The sequence below is a fragment of the Homarus americanus genome, unplaced genomic scaffold (assembly GCF_018991925.1).
Source record: "Homarus americanus isolate GMGI-L3 unplaced genomic scaffold, GMGI_Hamer_2.0 scaffold48406, whole genome shotgun sequence".
Lineage (NCBI taxonomy): Eukaryota > Metazoa > Arthropoda > Malacostraca > Decapoda > Nephropidae > Homarus > Homarus americanus.
Genome location: NW_024753828.1, coordinates 5,308,339 through 5,329,386, shown reverse-complemented (window position 1 = coordinate 5,329,386; position 21,048 = coordinate 5,308,339). Strand labels below are relative to the sequence as shown.

General features: G+C 43.1%; 1 protein-coding gene across 4 annotated transcripts in view; it reads left to right on the top strand.

The window, feature by feature from the left end:
* The window catches only part of LOC121855512, a 37,907-nt gene that overhangs the window by 4,513 nt on the left and 12,346 nt on the right, over positions 1-21,048 (top strand). For 2 of the 4 annotated variants that reach the window (XR_006086799.1, XM_042350485.1), the window contains exons 2-4: positions 12,748-15,707; positions 16,601-16,733; positions 18,407-18,451. Coding sequence is in view for 3 of the 4 variants with exons in the window: in XM_042350485.1 (XP_042206419.1) it covers positions 12,939-15,707; positions 16,601-16,733; positions 18,407-18,451 (2,947 nt within the window). In the remaining variant the exon portion in view is untranslated. The remainder of the gene's footprint in view (positions 1-12,747; positions 15,708-16,600; positions 16,734-18,406; positions 18,452-21,048) is intronic. The other 2 variants (XM_042350486.1, XM_042350487.1) reach the window with 2 other exon arrangements.

The following is a 21,048-nucleotide window of genomic DNA, read 5'->3' as shown; positions in this document are numbered from 1 at the left end:
ATTGGTGGTGGTGTGTCCAGGATTTGATCAAGTCTGTTGCCACGTTGGACGGTGAGAGTGATGAGAGGAATAATATAAATTGATGGATAAATGAGAGAGAGAGAGAGAGAGAGATTTACACGATACAGGGCTAAGTTTTGGTGCAGTAATAAGTCCAGAATCCCACCCCCCCCCCCAAGAAGATCTACTTACTTGAATACAAAATGTGAGATTCCCTCATTCAAGTAGAGAGATTTTGTGGCTGGTTGAAGTCAGTCTAATGTTCGTCCTTTCTTGACTCAACTGACCATGTTTTTTTCCCCTGAGGTGTTTTTTTTTTTATATATATAACGGCGACTTAACGGAATCATTGACCAGTTTATGATGACGTTTTTTTAGGCTGGGGGTTGAGAGTCTCGATGTAAGTACAGAGTTTAAGCATCAAGGGAGGAGGTGTATGGTGCCGTAGGGAATTGGGGCCAGTTAGACACACCAGGTTACCTTAGCACACACACACACAGACAGTCACATGTCCGGGATAGTATGTGTGTGTGTGTTTGTTTTTTTATGTGTGTGGTCACGTCGACAGCTTGATATGCCAGACACGGATTGAGGGTGATTCTGGCGCAGGCTTATGGCGAAGCAGGTGTGTGTTAAGCATATTGTAATTCGTGATGAAGCACACACACACACACACACACACACACACACACACACACACACACACTTTTATTACATAGCAGTATATTTAACGGCTACGTCAGTCACACTCTTTTAACCTAACCTAACCAAACCACCCTTAATCTAACCACACTAAACCACACTATCTTAGCCTTCTTGGGGGGGGGCAGTGCATTAATGAGATTACACGTTATTTATGATAGTGACGATAAGCGGTTGAAGATGGTAACAGCTGTGTAGTGATTTTAATTATAATAACAACGATAACAAAATACAGATAACAATAATAAGAACAATAGCAGAACTGATAACAACAATAAGAACAAAACTGATAATCCTAATAATAACAAAACAATGATAACGGAAGGTACATAACGGTGTGGGTGACCAGCTCAGTAGTGCCCTCACACAGTCGTGCATGAAGGTGAAGGACGTACACACACACGCACATGAGTTATTAAAAGTGTGTGCGTGTGCCTGTACGTATGTGTGTGTAGTACCTCTCTCTGTGTACGTGTGTCACTTTCTACACTAGCCCCCCCCCTCCCCCCTCTTGAAGCCACCACGCCCTTAAACAGAAGCGGAGGCAAACGGGGAGATCTCAACAGATGGATAGACAGTGGATAAACAGATACAAGGATAAATAGAAGGAGATAGGTAGATAGATTGACAGGGGGGTTAGGTAAATAATTAGACAGTCAGACACACACACACGTTCTCATTCCTGTCTTAAAGCTCTGCCTGTCAACACACCACATAGTCACTCGTCGTTGTGTGTGGGTGTGTGGTCAAGCTAATCGTTGTTGTCGTCGTTGACCCACAAATCTACAAACACTGTTATCGGGTTGACCTGCCGCCTACTGCCTCGCCTCCTGAAGCTGGGCAAACTTTCTCTTCCCCCTCTCTCTCTCTCACACACAGGCTCCTTTCTTTGTGTTTTCTGATTCAAAGGTCAGGGTCACTGGCACTCCCTGGCGTAAGTTGGCACATGGTGACTGTGTGTGTGTGTGTGTGTGTGTGTGTGTGTGTGTGTGTGTGTGTGTGTGTGTGTGTGTGTGTGTGAGAACAGGTGGGAGGGAATATAGTAGTACCGGGTTTAGTGCCGGGTGTTAGTACTTGAATAAGGAGGAGGGGGGGGTAGGAGGGGGAGGGAGGGAGGGAGGAGGTGGGGGGTATGAGGGGGAGGGAGGGAGGAGGTGCATGGTGATGGGGGGAGCATCCTGGTGTGCTGCAATATGAACCTTCTCCCCCTCTCTCCTCTCCCCCCTCACCCTGTCCTTCTTTCCTTCTCCCTCCCTCACCCCCTCCTTCCCTCCTCTCTCTCTCTCTCTCTCTCCTCTATAAGTGAGAGCCTCCGGGACTAAATATAACTTCTGAAGTGAGGCGTCATTGCTAGGATAGTGAGGATTATATGACCACCTGGGATAGGATAGGATAACGGTAGGATTTTTTTTGACCAGCTGGGATTAGGAAAGGATACTGGTAGGATTCTTGGGCCAGCTAGGATTGGATAGTGGTTAGGATTCTTGGACTAACGTGGAAGGATAATAGACTAAGGTAGGATTGTTGGGATAATGGAATAGGTCTGGATGATAATAATAGGATAAATGAGATAAAGTTGGTATTAACCGGGCGGCAGATTAATTCAGGGCAGGATGCAAATGCACTACAGGAGGATTTAAATAAACTGCAGGAGTGGTCAGAAAAATGGCAAATGAAATTCAACACCAGCAAGTGCAGCGTACTTAATATTGGAAGAACAAATACTGTCAATGTATACAGCCTTAACAACATCAACCTAGAGAAGTCTTGTGAAAGAGACCTAGGGGTACTTGTAAGCCCGGACCTACGGCCTAGAAAACAGTGCGTTAATGTTCGAAATAAGGCAAACAGAGTATTGGGTTTTATATCTGGAAGTGTAAGTAATAAGAGTGCAGAGGTCTTATTGCAACTATATTTTGCGCTAGTCAGGCCGCACCTCGATTATGCGGTTCAGTTCTGGTGCCCCTATTATAGAATGGATATAAATTCACTGGAGTCGGTGCAGCGAAGAATGACAAAAATGATTCCGGGACTTAGAAACCTTCCATATCAGGATAGGTTAAAGAAACTAAACTTGCATTCCCTAGAAAGACGAAGAGTGCGGGGAGATATGATAGAAGTATTTAAGTGGGTGAAAGGAATCAATAAAGGGGATATAGATAAAGTTCTTATAATATCCGAGCAGGATAGGACTCGGAGCAACGGATTCAAGTTGGATAAGTTTAGGTTTAGGAGGGAGATAGGAAGGAACTGGTTCACAAATAGGGAGGTGGACGAGTGGAACAAGCTTAGCAACTTTGTAGTAAGTGCGGGAACGCTGGAAAGTTTTAAAAGGAGGCTAGATAGAGTCATGGATGATAGTGGTAGTAACTCTCGACAGGAGCTGCCATGCACAGGCCAACCGGCCTATTGCAGACTCCTTATTTTCTTATGTTCTTATGTAACCGTGTGTATGTATAGTATTAACCGTGTGTATGCATAGTATTAACCGTGTGTATGTATAGTATTAACCGTGTGTATGTATGTATGTGTGTATAGTATTGGTGGTGTACAGTAGGTGGGCCTGCTGATAAGTATGTAGGCCAGGGGGGAGGTCTCACGTACACACGGACAGGACTGTTGCACTGAGAACCTCGTGTCCACCTTCACAATATACTGCAGTCTTGCGTGTGTGTGTTTATGTATGTGTTTGTGTGTGTGTTTATGTGTTTGTGTGTGTGTTTATGTGTTTCTGTATGTGTTCGTTTGTGTGTGTTGGTGATAGTGATGCCGTGATTGACGTTTATAAGGAAGAATTTTTATACACAACACACACAATACCCACCCACGCCACACCCACCCACCCACCCACCCTCGTTTGTCATTCATTCATGCCCCCCCTCCCCTGGTGTTGAGAGAGAGAGGTGGTGGTTGGTTGGTTATTCTCCTCCTCACCAAGGCCACAGTATCTGGTTTACCCCGTGTCACTCTTATCACCCTTTCAACACCGTCTTTCCCTCACCCATCACCAGACGTTCTTAGGTTCATCCCACACCTAAGTACTCTCTTGTTATTGTGGTGTTTGTTTGTGTATCTTTGTATGATGATTTTTTTTAAGATACCATGACAACAACTTTTGCTTTCTGGGGTGTGGTGTGTGCCAAGTAAGGGGGGGGGGTTAGGGGAGGGTAGGGTAAGGGTAGGGGGGTGGAGATAGGCTGGTAAGGGTATTTAGGGCAAGGGGAAGGTGGTGTAAGAGCTATCTATGGGCAGGATGGAGGATAGGGATGGATGGGTGTGGTAGGGTAGGCACAGGAGGGAGGGAAGGAGAACAGTGCAGCAGGAAGGAAGGGGAGCAGAAGCAGGAGGGTGGGTCAGCAGCAGCAGGAGGGAGAGAAGCAGGGCAGGTTTAGAGGTGTGTGGTGAAAGCTAGGTAGGTATGTACAGTACACCAGGTGAGAGTAACCCGACTTTTACCTGCTGATGAGGACGACATCTCCGACACACACACAGAGATTCCCCAGTGAGAACAACGAAAGGTGTAATATGGGGGTTATTATTATTATTTATTATTATTATTATTATTATTATTATTATTATTATTATTGTTGTTGTTGTTGTTGTAACTTCTCCCGATACAAGTTAGACGAGAGATAATTAATTAGTATGGTTGAAATAGAGGAGCTTCACCAGGTAATGTGTTTAATGAGTACCACCTGCCCCGCCCTTCTCACTGCTGGCTACGTGTGTGTGTGTGTGTGTGTGTGTGTGTGTGTGTGTGTGTGTGTGTGTGTGTGTGTGTGTGTGTGTGTGTGTGTGTGTGTGTGTGTGTTTTCCTCGTTCCCTATTTCCCTCTATCATTATTCACACCCTCCCCAGGGTTAATATTAGTGGCTCGTGCCGCTCCTGACAGTTGACCAAACAATAGCGTCCGTTTTATTGTGAGATCTACCATTAGGGCAGCTGGGTGGTGGGTGAGGTTGTGTGGTAGTGCTGGTGGTTGTGTGGTGGTGGTGGGTGATGGGGTGGTGGCTGTGTAGTTGTACTGGTTGGTGATGGTTGTGGTAGTGCTAGTAGGTGATGTTTGTGGTGATTGTTGTATGGTAGTGCTGGTGGGTAGCCGTTGTGTGGTTGTGTGGTGGTAGTGCTGGTAGGTGATGGTTGTTGTTGTGTGATAGTGCTGGTTGTGTGGTGGTGATGGTTGTGGTGGTGGTTGTGTGGTAGTGTTGGTGGATGACAGTTGTAAAGAAAGAAAGAAAGAACCAGAGAGGAGAGAGTGTGTGTGTGCCGCAGTTTCCCTGCAGTGGGCAACACGTCCCCCCCCCCTCTGTTGGTGTGGCCAGAAAGCAGGTCATGGTCTTAGGCAGGAAGAGGAAGACAAGGAGGTAGGAGAGAAGATGGAGGCGAGGAGGAGGAGGAAGGAGAGAAGTTGGAGGAGAGGAGGAGGAATGAGGAAGAGGAGAGTGGCGAGGGAGGAAGGAAGAGCTAGCAGAGGAGGAGGTGAAGGGGGGAGGGGGAGAGGGTAAATGGAGGTGAAGAAAGGTGAGGGTGAAGGTGGAGAGAGAGAGGGCACAGGGGGGAGGGGGTGAAGGTGAGTGAGGGGAGTGGAGGCAAAGGGGGAGGAGAGTGAGGGAGGAACAGAGGAGGAGAAAGATGAGGGTGAGGGAGGATGGGAGAGAGGTGAGGTGGGTGTTTCCTGGTCAGGGAGTGAGGGCAGAGAAAGCTGGTGCAGGGGAGGGAGTTGTGTTGGTCACCACGGCCATACTGATGTGACTCACCCAATACACCTGTACAGCACAGTATGTATCACACCTATCCAGGTGTATATCTCAAACACCTGTCCATCTCACACACCTGTCCATCTCACACACACACCCAACCTCATGTAGACGTACAGCAATTTCAGGGTCGAGGAGAACATCAGTCACTTGTACCTTTACACCACACCTGTGTGAGGTGTGTGGGCGGCGGGTATACTAATATATCTTAACAGATAACTCAAGTGATTTACTGCGTGGGCGTGAGTGGTTCAGCCACTCATGTGAACACTTTAAATCCCTTCAAACAAACCCGTGTGGGAGGCGACCATAATAATAAGACAGAAATAATTATAACAAAATAATTATTTGAAACCTGATATTAATAATGATATTAATATTTTGCCTTTTAAATCTTGGTAATTGTGACGGTACCGTATCGCTGTGAGTGACGGTTACTGTGATGAGTCATTGTATTAATTTATAATGTGTTTGATGTATAGAAGGATGTATTAGTTAATAAATAGAGAGATGTATTGTGGGAGGCACTTGTATATGTTCAAGAGGTGAGGCAATTGAGGGTGTGCCTTGTAGCGTGCTGGATCCTGCTGTCTGTAGTGGGTACACACACACAGCTGGTGATCGGAAAAATTACTCAGTTAAGCTACGACACAATGATGACAGGTCAGAGTTGTCGTGGGAATTGCCCTGAGACGCTTCACACTAAACGCTCAACCTAAGTCACCAACGCCATCAACGTACAGTAGGTGTGAACACGGACACGGCCCCTCCAGACTTACCTCCGGGTCAAGTCCAAGTGTATGTGTGTGTTGGGGGGGGGGAGGGTAGAGTGGTGGGCTGGGTTACACTATAGTTAAGCAGCATTATTAGGTCATAGGTCATGTTAAGTTAGATAGGATTAGGTTAACTCAAGTAAGATAACATTAGTAGGTGGTGGTGGTGGTGGTTTAGCTGGAGGTGAAGAAAGAGAAAAGGTGGATGAGTTGCAGGTGTTGTGTTGTGGTGTGGAGGAAGGCTGACAGCGGTCCCGTGATTGGTGTAGCAGTCACGCACAACCAAGTAAGACCGTGGCCGTGATAGGTCGCTCATTGTAGGACGTGACCCCCACCACCGTCAGTAATCTAGCGTGTTACTCAGCGGTACAGTGCTGCTCGTCTGGGTGATGGCCGACCTCACACACACACGCCGGAAGCCAGGGTTTTCGTCTTGGCATTTCCAGTGTTATTTTAGATGTTTTAAACGTGACTAATATTAGTGTCGTCATTCTTGTTTTTCCTTACGTTATTATTATTATTATTATTATTATTATTATTATTATTATTATTATTATTATTATTATTATTGCTGGTGTGTGTGTGTGTGTGTGTGTGTGTGTGTGTGTGTGTGTGTGTGTGTGTGTGTGTGGATATTTATTTATATACTGTATTTAATGTATGCACTTAAGGGGACAAGTGGGCTGCGGTAACCTTGAAGGGCGGAGAGAAGTTTCCAAGGTGGTGCCTCCATCACAATAAGTATAGTGACCACAACCACTTTCACCACCACAATCACCATCACAACAACCACCACATTCATTTCGTGTCCTCTTTATTTGTGGAGAGAACCTGTGGCTTATTAGTTGACATCTGACCACATAATGATAGTTACCTCACACTCCATTAAGTATATTACAGGCGACACGAACACACTGTTCATACTACTACTGCTAATAATAATGATGATGGTGGTGATGATGGTGGTGATGATGATGATGATGGTGATGATAATGAAACTAAATGTGATAATACTATGGTAGGTCTTATTACTCTCAGGAGCCACAAACAAAATAATCAAGTCTTGTTCCTTTAAGTTAACCCGTGGACTCTCTTAATATAACCCCGCCCTAACAGTGGTATTAGACATAAACAAGCTGTCCCTGTAGTATCATGACCTTCACTGGTACACAAATGACTCTGGCGTCTCTCCAAAGGTTCCATTAGTACAGTCTTGGGTAGAACGGACGTGTGGACGGACGGATGGATACAAATCAGTCTTTTCCTCCCTTACATGGCCACACCCTGCAACACTACGTCTTAGACTGTGAAAAAATAGAACCTTATAGAGACAGATCCAAGCACACTGTGTATGTAATGGTACAGCACTTTATCTCTGGTGACAAGATAGCTGATATACTAAGGCTGTATCCACACTTGGCATCTAGCACCTAATCAAAATTCTATGTACCGACTTAAACAGTGTACTGAAAATACTCTGTAACATTCATTGCCATAATATCAAAATCACTGGGGTCTGATAAACACCCTTAGTGGCTTAATACTCTGTAATCCTTTTGCCGCTACCACTCACAGGATGGGTATGGGGTGCACAATAAACTAGCTGCTGTTCGCGGAAAATCTAGCATACTCTAGCCTCGGGTAGCACTGGTAGGGTGTGTGGTGGCTGCCAGGGTAACAGTGTGGTAGGGTGTGTGGTGGCTGCAGGGTAACAGTGTAGTAGGGTGTGTGGTGGCTGCTGCAGGGTAACAGTGTGGCAGGGTGTGTGGTGGCTGCTGCAGGGTAACAGTGTGGTAGGGTGTGTGGTGGCTGCAGGGTAACAGTGTGGTAGGGTGTGTGGTGGCTGCAGGGTAACAGTGTGGTAGGGTGTGTGGTGGCTGCTGCAGGCAACAGGGTGGTAGGGTGTGTGTGTGGCTGCTGCAGGGATTGTGTGTGGTGGCTGCCGGGGTAACAGTGTGGTAGGGTGTGTGGTGGCTAAGCAGGGTAACAGTGTGGTAGGGGTGTGTAGTGGCTGCCAGGGTAACAGTGTGGTAGGGTGTGTGGTGGCTGCAGGGTAACTGTGGTGGGTGTGTGGTGGCTGCCAGGGTAACAGTGTGGTAGGGTGTGTGGTGGCTGCTGCAGGGTAACAGTAATAATAATAATAATAATTAACGGTTTATTGAGAAAGTTCTGCAGCCCGAAGGCTGAAAATATACATTGGACATAAATGACTTATTACATACATTGGTGGTTTAACAAAAGCCTTCATTAGAGAAAGGTAAAGGAACATATACAGTGAACATACAGATTAATGTAGGATTGTACGTGTTAAACAGCAAACACGTAGTGTAGTAACTCCCTCCCAGATGGTGTTAGGAGGGACCTCACGTGATGTAGTGGTTCCCTCAGATGGTGTTATGAGGGACCTGACGTGGTGTAGTAATTCCCTCGCAGATGGTGTTATGAGGGACCACGTGGTGTAGTAATTCCCTCACAGATGGTGTTATGGGGGACCTCACGTGGTGTAATTACCTCACAGATGGTGTTATGAGGGTCCTCACGTGGTGTAGTAATTCCCTCACAGATGGTGTTATTAGGGACCTGACGTGGTGTGGTAATTCCCTCACAGATGGTGTTATGAGGGACCTGACGTGGTGTAGTAATTCCCTCACAGATGGTGTTATGAGGGGGCCTCACGTGGTGTAGTAATTCCTTCACAGATGGTGTTATGAGGGTCCTCACGTGGTGTAGTAATTCCCTCACAGATGGTGTGATGAGGGACTTGACGTGGTGTAGCAATTCCCTCACATATGGTGTTATGAGGGACATGTGGTGTAGTAATTCCCTCACAGATGGTGTTATATGAGTGAGGTTTGGTCCCAGGCCTTCCTATCGTAGACGGATTAACATATCGCTGGTTATCACGGGCCGTTATCACTGGGTACCTGGGACCTCACTGTGTGAAGGTTAACTTGGGTACGACTGTTACTGTTGAGTTGTTCTCACTGACTTAAGCACTGTTCACCTCTGTTTAACACTGGTTCCATTCCTTTCCTAAATGAAATTGTAACTTCTGGCGAGAACTTGTTGATATTCCGGTGGGGAGGAGGGTTCTGGGGAAGGGGTTGGTATGGGCCAACTTAACAGTTGACCTGGCTGCTCCGAGAGGAGCGCCAGGTACGTCTTGACCCTTCGGTGGTCAAGGATGCAGTGTGGTAGGGTGTGTGGTGGCTGCCAGGGTAACAGGGTGGTAGGGTGTGTGGTGGCTGCAGGGTAACTGTGGTAGGGTGTGTGGTGACCAGGGTAACAGTGTGGTAGGGTGTGTGGTGGCTGCAGGGTAACAGTGTGGTAGGGTGTGTGGTGGCTGTCAGGATAACAGTGTGGTAGGGTGTGTGTGGTGGCTGCTGCAGTTAACAGTGTGGTAGGGTGTGTGGTGGCTGCATGATAACAGTGTGGTAGGGTGTGTGGTGGCTGTCAGGATAACAGTGTGGTAGGGTGTGTGGGTGGCTGCTGCAGGGTGAACAGTGTGGTGGGTGTGTGGTGGCCGCTGCAGTGGTAACAGGTGGTAGGGTGTGGTGGCTGCTGCAGGGTAACAGTGTGGTAGGGTGTGGTGGCTGTTGCAGGTAACAGTGTGGTAGGGTAGTGTGGTGGCTGCTGCAGGGTAACAGTGTGGTAGGGTGTGTGGTGGCTGCTGCAGGGTAACAGTGTGGTAGGGTGTGTGGTGGCTGCTGGATGGAACAGTGTGTGTGGGGTGTGTGGTGGCTGTTGCAGGGTAACAGTGTGTGGTAGGGTGTGTGGTGGCTGCTGCAGGATAACAGTGTGGTAGGGTTTCCAGATGATGTGGGTGTACCTGCCTCATGCTGGGGGTGGGTGGGGGGGGTGGAGGTGTTGCGTCACCCTTCCTCCCTCACTCAGGATTCTTCCTGGCTCACCTGTGGGCGGCCTTCAGGTGTGTGTGTGTGTGTGTGTGTGGGCGGCCAGAGGTCTTGGAGGTGGCCATGGGGGTGCGCGTGTGGGCGGGAGTTTGAAAGCATTTGTAACTGTCGATAATTTAGAGACAAAAAAACAGCAGCTGAGAGAGAGAGAGAGAGAGAGAGAGAGAGAGAGAGAGAGAGAGAGAGAGCATTACACACACCTGTGGTTAACTCGTGTTTGTTTATGTATCAAAATCCCCAGAAACTCTGTAGACGTAGCGGTTACGTCACCCTCCAGCAGCCTGTACAACCGGTTCCAAAAAGGCGCCAACTGACTAACTCAACTGCTCGCTAGGTGTTCCATTATCACTTTAGGACAGATAGATTCTTATTACTCTGTATTTGTGTTATTATATTAGACCTGGGAGTTACTTAATTGCTACCTAATCCATTGTTGACGTTTGTGAGAGGCGTAGTTATATTCACCGTTGCTGCCGTCAGGTTATTCAAACAGTGATTTGTAAAAGAGTTTGAATGATTTCCTCTCGTTGGATTGTTTTAGCTGTGTCAATGTTTGTGTTCATTCTCGCAGTTTAATTGATCGAGGTTTTGTTAAGTGTTCCGGCTGTATCATAACGGATCTTAATTTTGTACTTGGCCTGATGATGATGATGATGATGATGATGATGATGATGATGATGATGATGATGATGTACGTGGATAGATTTTGAGGGGGTAGGTGTGGGGAAGATGTTGTACTAATGGGGGTGGTGTAAGGAAGGGCTGGTATTAAAGGGGTGTGGGTGATGGGGGGAGACGGATGGTAGGGGGTGTTTGTGATGCAGCACTTTGTATTAAGAACATGACCCAGCAGCTTCCCCCTCCCCCCCTCCTCCTTTCTGGGTATTGCGTTCACCTGGGCTGGTCAGGATGCGCCATTAATAGTCAGGAAGGTGTGTGTGTGTGTGTGTGTGTGTGTGTTAACAGATTCACCAGGGATTACCTTGTGTGTCAGGTCAGGTGCTTACCATTGTTAGGTCAGTATGTTTCTTCCAAAGGTGAATTGAATCATTGAGGAAAAACAGTTAATCTTGCCTTTGGTCTCGAAAATAGTGAAGGTCATAGGGTGGTCCTTACACCTGTGAGGAAGAACACCTGTCAGTCTCACTATCGTCTACCTGTTCTCTTGGTCATTCGTTTGCCTCCATTTAGAATCTTGAGACTAAAAAGTTAAGTCCATTTTATTTTTATCTCTGAGACTATCGGTGTTGAACCTCATTACACGGTGAGTCATTGACCAGTTGAGGCAGAGAGGTCACTAGATAAGATAGTGTGATGACTGTGTTGTCCTTAGGAAGGTACAATCACTGTCTTATATCACCACCTGCCAGTAACACCCATTATGTATGCCAGAGAGTACTGTGCTGTGTGACTGACCTGACCTGACCTGACCTGATCACCCTGTACCTGTATGTAATGTAGGTACTGTCTCTCCCTCCCACCTCTTGTATATCTCTCAGTCATCATACTTAGTGATTGTATACACATGGTCATTATACACTTTATATATATACAAATTGATGTATTACTGTATACTAGTGTCTTACTTTGTACTTGTGTGACACGTTATAAAGTACACACACACACACACACACACACACACACACACTCACACTCACTCACTCATTCTACTATCATACATTGCTAGACACCTTTCGTATGTGGGGGTGGCCAGGTTGTGAAAGTGATACTCTTGCTCATTATTGTTCTTGACATATATTTTTGTCTTGAACCTGTCATGTGTGTGTGGGTGTGTTTTGCCTCGTTTAATGGTGGTTGTTGTAGTTCGTCTGCCCACTTCAATCTTTTCCTGTCTCCTGTTCTTGATTCTTTAATTTTTTTTCTTTTCCTCCTAAATCTCTGGTTTAATCCTCATCTATTTGTTCCTTCTCATCTTTTCTTCTCGATCTCCTATTCTTATCTTCCTCCATTTTCACATCTTTTTAACATTTCCTCCTCCTCTTACATCTTCATTATTTCCTCTTCCTTCATTCATATCCCCTTACTTCTTTTCTCGTTCCCTTACTCATCTTCCTTCTATTTCCTGATCCACTTTCATATTTTCCCCCTTTTTCCCTGCCCTCCTCCTCCTTGTTAGTTGTAAAGTGAGATAATTAATGACCTGCCAAATTTGGGAACTTTCTTGTGGTGACACGTTTACTGTACTGTACTCTTCAAAGATTGTTTTTTATTATCATTTATTATCATGGGTTTGTTAGTTTTCTTTTTTATTTTAATGTTTATAATAAGTTAATAACAGAAATATATACTGTATGTAACTTTTCTGTATTGATCTCATGAGTCCAATTATCACTTGGAATTTTAAATACGAGACAGAAAACTTTTAGTGTGCTATCTTATCGCAAGTTGGTTACAGAGCATATCCCCTCTACCCACACACACACACACACACACACACACACACACACACACACACACAGAGCTGATAATGATTTTTTTGTATTGTTGTAATGGCGTCTGTACAGTGACAGTGTTGTTCTGGTGTTCCTGAATTACCTCCACATTCAAACATCTTTCCACATTTTGTTTCTAACCTTTCAGATGTAGTGGACAATACAGTATTTATCTACCAGTGATAAACAGTGACTTTTGAAATGATGTTTCTATTGAGTGAAACTTAAGGTTGTGATAGTACAGAATTAAATACTAACTGTTGCTGCTCTAATATTTGTGAAATAGGGAAGATTAGTGAAGCGCTGTACATAACATTATTGGAGCAAGAAGTCGCCACCATGAGCAAGTTATTTCCCTTGTTCAAGAGGAAGGGGAAAGGTAAGGAGGAAGAGGTGGAGGAGGAATCACGCAAGAGACATGGTAAGCCAAGGAAACACTCCAAGGAAGATCACCACAGTCCATCCCCTGCAAGTACTCCTCCCCCCACCAAACCTCAAAAGAAAAGAAAAGCAAAAGAGGTCAAGCGGAGAGCCCCATTGCCAGGTGGTAAAGACATAAATTCCAAGACAGACGGGCCAGAGAGACCATTTCAGGGAGACTTCCACGTGGATGATAATGGCCAAGTCCAACCAGGTCCTCCTCTGGATATCACAGCCATTGAGGATGATCATCTTACCATCAGTAAAGATGAATCACTACAACCGGAAGATAAACCTAAAGACTCGACCATCGCAAAAGATCATTTACATGCTGAAGGTAAAGAAACCTTAGATGTTGTTGCTGATGAAGATGATGATGTATCGTGTGAAAGTTATCCTGCAGAGGTAAACATATTGCAAGGTCCCAGTGATGGCCAGTTGGACCACGGTGAAGAAGAATTAAGCTCAGTAGTGCAAGTTACCCACGAGGAACGTGTACTAAATGGGTACGAGGGTCAAGCTGAAGATGTTATTGAGGACGGACCAGCTGCCAGCATTGACACAGAAATTGACCAAGAAGTCAGGTTAAGTGAGCCTGATAAACATCTTTTCAGTGATTCTCCCACAGCTGAAGATGTTACAGGTAATGTGTGTGATATATACAGGATTCCTCCACCAGAAGTGAAAGTTTCTGCCAAGGAAGAAACAGAAACAGTAGTGGAAGCTGAAGTAAAGGTGGTTGATAATGAAAATACTGGAAATAATGAATTGGATGAATATTCAAAAATAATTATTGAAAAACAAACCGATGAATCAAGTGAAAATATTGACAAGCTTATGACAAATGACAAGGAAGCCATATCAGAAGACATTGTTGCAGAGAGAGAGGTTGATTCTGACCACGTTTCCTTGGTAGAAGAAGGAGACAAGAGTGTACATGGATTGAAAGATGACAGAGAGGAAGTTATGATGGGTAAAAGTGATGGTTCAGTTGACGAAGACAGCCCACACATCAGCCTGGACAGTGACGATGACTTTGATTCTGCCCAGGAGGACTGGGAGGAAAACTATGATGCTGATGTAACAGGTAGAAATAAGGCAGCAGAGGAAGTTGAAACTATGAACCGAATGACACAGGAGAGTGCAGATGGAAGTGGATTGTCAGAGCATTTGGAAGAGTCGCAAGACAATGATGGAGATGTAAACGAGGCAACAAACTGTGTACTTATCAACAAAAAGCGTGAAGACTCTGAGGTGTCAATTCTCCTCAGAGAACCCAGCAGCTCTTCCTCTGTCTACCAGGATGCTTCTTTCTCCTTTGAAGATAATGATATCACTGATATATCATCCATTGTTGATGCTGTAAATGAAGAATGTATAAATGATTCAAGCAAGGAAGACAGGAAGAAAAAAGATATTCAGCCTAAACTCACACGAAAAATTTCTAATATTTCTGTGTCAAGCGACATCTTCAATGAAGAACTAGATGAACTACTGGATGAAGAACTGGACAGATTATCAGAAGAGGAGGTTGAGGGTCTAAATCAAGGAGTATCTCCTGCAGAAGGTGTAGCGGGAGTAGATTCAGTGGATAATACTTTGTTAGGTGAAGAATCTAGAGTGGAGTACTCCAGTACAGTAAAAACTCCTGAACAGGAGAAAGAGACTGTTGCACCCACTGATATAAGTATCAAAATATCAGATCAAAATGGAAATGTAGAGGAAGCACATGAAGGTGGCCCAGATATTCTGCAAAGCCAGGCGACAGAAGATGCTGTGAGCAATAGTCTGGGAGATTCAAATAGCTTTACAACAATATCTGAAGAAGGTTGGAGTTCAGGCAAAAAAATTGGCTCAGAAGAAGGGGCAAAGTTGTCAACATTGGCAGCTCCTGAAGAGGGTTTGGATCAGGCCAAGGACAGCGGGTATTATAGCCTGCCGGTGTCACCCAAGCCAGGTGTGTCTGTGAGGGAGAGTGAGCCCCCAGAGGTGGTGAAACACATGGCTGATGATCCCTTTGGAGACAGTGAGGATGAGGAGGGAATGGTGACTCCCCCCAGTGAGTTGGCACCTTCCTTGGATACAACAGAGAAGCTTACGGAGAAAACTACAGAAATAAATGAGTCTGTGTTGGGTGCTTCTGTAACAAATGAATCTATTCCTGTATTGGACACTTCTGTGACAAATGATTCTGTGTCTGTTTTGGACACTTCTGTGACAAATGAATCGGTGTTGGACACTTCTGTGACAAATGAATCGGTGTTGGACACTTCTGTGACAAATGAATCGGTGTTGGACACTTCTGTGACAAATGAATCGGTGTTGGACACTTCTGTGACAAATGAATCTATGCTTTACCAGACTTGTTGTGAAAGTCAGGGAGCTGAAGAGATAGAAAATATAGATAAACAGAGAGAAGTTGTACACTTGGGAGAAGAAAGTTGTACAGAATCTCAAAAGGATAACAAACCCAAGAGTCCAAAACTCTTTATTCCTATGGACACAGTGGGAGAATCAAAAGAGGGAGCCACCTCACCAAGAGATGGCTCTACTCCAGTTAGGCCCCCGAGGCATAAGTACCCCATATTGGAGTGTGAAAACTTACAACAGAGCGATGAGACCCTGAAGAGCCCAGACCCTGTGGGAGACAGGTTCCTAAAAGAGGCTGTCTTTACATCCCACGAGGAAGTAAGTCACTCAGGGTGGTGCCTTTAAGGACATTCCCCATCTAGGTTTGTTTGTTAATTGGTATATTTCATTGCTTATCCCTAAATACAGTAAGTTAGTCATCACCATTTCCCATTGTGGTTATTAGGTAACAGGTTTTTGTCATTTCTTAATAATGTTAACAGCAAACTGTTTAGTTTGCTAAAGACGTTGTTTGCTCACAGTTCATTTTGTATGTGTAAATTTGTTCTGCTAGTAATAAGAGTCTGATTGTTAAGTGTAAGTACTGTACTGTACCTAGATGAGAATTCATTTAGTTAGCTAAACAAGAATCAGCTTTGATTATATTTGTATCAATTATTCATTATGATTAATGGTACTGATAAGTACAGTAGAGAGAAGGATTACCATTAATGTGGATAAAATCTAGCAAGGGAAATTCTGTACATAGAAGAGTTCCTCTGGGGAGCAAACCATTGTAGATAAGTAGTGGGAGACTAAACATCTGTGGTGGAAGGAAGCACTTAAAGATTCACTTACACACAAACCGTTAAGATTATGTTGGGTAATGTAGTGTTTCAGAAGGCAGTTTACATTCCGACTGACTTTGGTGTGTGGGCTCCATCTCTACCCATAGTTCAGGTAGCTTAAATAGACCCAACTTATGTGCGCAACATACATACACTGTATAATGACCAAATATATGGTACATTTCATTAACTAACTGAGAAACTGTACAGTACATAATTTTTTTCGAAAAAGGATTTTCTATAGCACTGTAATATAGTAGTGTACTGTACAGTATTCTCTTTGTCTATACTGTACAGGTATTTCTATGTTATTTCTGTCAACTCTACTCCATTCTTAGTTAAATGGAATGGAACACCTTAATTACAATTATTTTTTGTCTTCAGGCTGAGGCGCGTTTAGCCCAGCGACGAGCTGCACGAGCAGAGGCCAGAGAGCTGAGACTACGAGAGCTGGAAAAGCAGCAGCAGGACCAGGAAAATGATGAGGAGAAGCAGTTCACCACTCCGTCCTATGCAGGTGAGTTGTCCTTGTGGTTGTAATATGTATGCATAGAAACTACTTTTTTTTAATACTGTCTATAGGTTGATATAGACTATTTATTCAGTATACTTGTACATGTAATCAGTTACAATTAAATGGTCACCAAGAGGTCCAATGAGGGCCATCCCCCAGGTGTCATTGTTAGTACTGGAGGAAAATGCATTACCCAGAAACAGTCTTCAGTGATTGGTAGTTGTCACACTGGACAACATGCTTCTCACATCCAACCTGGGCAAGTATTGAATCTGAGGCAAGCACCAGACGACTGCACCACGGACCAAAGAACAAGCCAGTAACACCACTGTGAGGGACAGGGGACTCAAAACTTGTTTATATATTGGCCAGTAATCCATCATATTCCTGTACTTGAAGTACTGTATCAGAAAATCAGTGTTTTCCAAATAAATATTCAGAGTCTCTTACTCCATAATAAGAGTTAGAACACTAGATTTAAATTAGTATACAGTGATGTGATGCACATTGTGTTCTCAGTAGACACTGATTAAGTTCATTAGGAAGAGAAGGTGATGTTGTATAATACAGTACAAGTTAAACTAATGTTTATTACCTCATGTCAGATCATTTGTATAACTTTCTTTGATCATCGTCAACGTTTTATGGCTATTTTCCACACTTGTGTGTGTTACCCACAATTATTTGAGGACAACTGTCCATGCTGCATGGTCTCTTGTATCCTCTCTCATCATATATAGAAGATTTTGTTAATTGTAAATGTTTTAAGTTTCAGGGATGGTATTTACCTACTGTAATAGTTAAGCTTCTATAGACGAGTTTATAAGAGCCAGTTAATCAAGCGGCCTACAGATCATAACTGAAATGTCAGTCATACTTATCTGCCAAGAACATAAATGGAACAGTTGTCAGAGCATCTTAGTACAGTATAGTATCCACAGTCATAACCAGCTTGCCTAAAGTCAGCTGTACAGACTCAGTGTTAAACCAGCATTATTAAATTAGGATGAGATGCATAGAACTGTGGACAAGTTGATATATGCAAGGTCAACTTATGCCAATTGTTTGCACTGTACGTGTGGGAGCATAGAGTAAAGACTGAATTTAACTTACTTGATGGATGAAACTTTAGTAAGTTTTTATTTTGCAATTTGTATATCAATTGAGGTCACAAGTACTGTACAGTAAGGTACAACAGTCACAAGTTGTACATCAATTGAGTAATAACTACAGTATGGTGCAACAATCAGAGAGCATATCACTGTAGAAAAATATGCTCTTGATGTCCAATGTTTGTTACATTACCCTGGGAGTTTGCATCCTTACCTAGTTTAATGTTTTTATTCTTGTCAATGGTGTGACTATTGAGAAAACTATTTTAGTGACATTTGGTATGAACTTTTTAACCAGAGATAAGTACAGTAGTACAGTTTTTAGATTTTAGCTGGGAAGGTTTTTCACTTTTCAAATACTGTAGGACTAAAATGTACGATTATTTTCACCGCATCAATTATTTCACTGGTAAGTTCTTCTAGCATGTGGATGGATTTTGGTACAGTAGTTAGTAGATGATGAAAGAAAATGGTGAAACTAACCTTTTCATGTTTGTGTTGATAACTATTTACTGGAGCTGATTTTGACTTATCATTTGATCAAATATCGTGCGTTTACTGCAGGTGCTGAAAGTGGGGGTGAAGACGAGGATGAGGAGGAGGAGGAAGGTACCGGTGAGAGGGTGTCCTTGACTAAACAGTGTGCTTCTTAACCAAACCTGACCATCCACATTGCTAAGCTCTACCCCAATTTTTTTTTATTATTTGTACTAAATGACCCTAAACTATTTCCAGATTCGTTGATTTGTTATTGTACTGCTTTTGTGTAGCATCTGTGATTACCCTGATTAAGATGCAGCATGGATTTCAACGTGTACCATTTTATTAGATTGTTGGTGATCAAAGTAGACCATTTATGAGCTGTTAAACTGCCCTAAAGATATTTTATAATAATATCAGTAATGTGTGTGTGTGTGGGAGAGGGGCATCAGTGGGTAATTTGGATGAATGGATTTAGAATATGGGTGATGAAGACAGATGCTTTCATTAGTCATTATCATCATATGTGAGCCAAGGCAATAAAATTTTAGTCACCCTTGTGTGTAGCGTAGCCGCTTGTGTTTGTAAAATGGAAAACTAGGAAGACAACACTTGACCAAGAGAATGTTAAATTTCACATAGAAGAATATTTTTGGGATTTATCAATACATTGTTAAAGGGAGAATGAGGGTTTAGTTCTCTGAAATATTTAGTTACATTGGCTTGATCTTATCAGTGGCAGGTTTGTTTTGTTTGAATGCCCTAAAACCACAGGAAAACGGAGTGTTACTTGTGACTTTTGGGGCCACAGTCACACGGGAAGTTCAGTTGGCAGATGACTCAATTTTGAAAGCTCTACGTGATTTTTAGAGCTTTTATCATTTTCCAGTTCTTCTTCAGTAAGATTTAATGTGGAAATGGGATAGTTTCTTTAGTATAAGATTCTGATTGAGTGTGTCTGATGTACACAGTCTGGGAAGGGAGAAGATTGAGAGTGAAATGTTATCCATATACAGTACAGTAGTCCCTCACCATTCATTAGGTTAATTTTTGTATCTCGAATAACAGAACAAATGACAAAAACAGGACTCGATTCCCCAGCGACAAGAAAACCCCCAATGTTTTATCCGAAAAACATGAAATCGTTAAAAAAAAAACCCTAACTAACGTATGAAAAATGGTACTCATCTACAAAGTGTCATTTACTATGTAACACATTCACAAAAATTAATGAAATACAGTACAGTAGTATGTAGTTTAACTTTGGCACATTACCTTAAGGGAAGACAGTCATGTCACACCACAATGGCAGAATGAAAGATGTGGGTTGGGGGGAGATGTGGGGAGAAGTTTGTTATGATCAGTGAACAAGAATACATCTCTGCACATCTCTCCAAGATGGCCGCCCCAGCTGAATCCCGGGGTTCATGACTTGAAATTTTGCTGGGACCAAAATTTGCCTGTTGGTAGATACATAGAGATATTATATTAGTGCTGAAGTATTTACTAAATAGTTATGGTGAGAAAATGGTGAGGGCTCGGGTAGATTAAATATTACGTACTGTATAATGATTGTAAAGAGATAAATGGTATCACTTTTGTTTGGAGCTTCTTAGTGGACCTTGTGGATGTGATTGGATGGTTAGATTGTTAAAAGCTAAGGAAATTTGTAAAGGTTAGGGAAATACTAGTGGGATAATTACTGAAGCAGGGAGTAGTAGAGGCAGAGGTTGTCTTATATTAAAGTTCAGTCGTTTAGAAACTGTGGAAAGTGTTAAAGAATTACAGTAGTACATTAATTGTCAGCAATTTTTCTCACTGTTTTTGGATACATGTTAATGTTTTTGAAAGCTCAATATGCTTCTTCCATGTTTGTGCAGTTTACCAGTACAATGTGTAAAAATGATTCTTGATAAATCTGAAAGTGATGTGTCCAGTCTAGTTTACTGTACATGTCAGGATAATCCACTTGTGTAACATAAATGTTTTCATTACACTGTTAATTTCTGCCAAAGAATCTTTCCCATGCTTTTTTTCTTACTATTTTGCAGTGACCTAAGACATGGAAGATAATTGTGTACTGTATAAGAAAAATAGAAATACTGTGCCATGGTAGAATACTTATTTTACTACAGTACAGTTAGTGAGAATGAATGATGCAAGTCTTTGTTGCTCTCGATTCACTTCCAACACTCTAGTGGGAAAATTGTGCTGGAGTGGAACAGTATGTATGTACAGTACCTATACAGTATTAACTGTGTATGGTAAAATAAAAAATTATTTGTTGATTTACCTTAAAAGCTCCTGTAAAGGTAGTGTACTAAGTTGTGTAACCTTCTTGTGTAACATTAACAACAGCTGCATGGTTTGTTATTGACTTTTTATAAAGTTTGGTAATAATGAGACTGAATATACTACAGTATAATAAAGAAAGAGTTAATGTGTATGAGTTTCAAGGGGTGGACCACTGGGCAGTTACAGTCAAAAGAAGTGATTGAATGTGAAAATGAAACTCAAGCATACATTGGGTTTGGCAGAGGTACACCATCAGGAGTACTGTACAGAATTAGGGAGTGGAAAGAGATAATGTTTGTATATACATTAACAAAAAGGTGAAAGGTACAGTACTGTATATGTAAGAGCAACAGCTGAAGTATATCAGCCCCTTTGTTAGCACTCAAGAGTGTGAGACCCAGCACAGCTTCCACCATACCCTAACAGTGTTG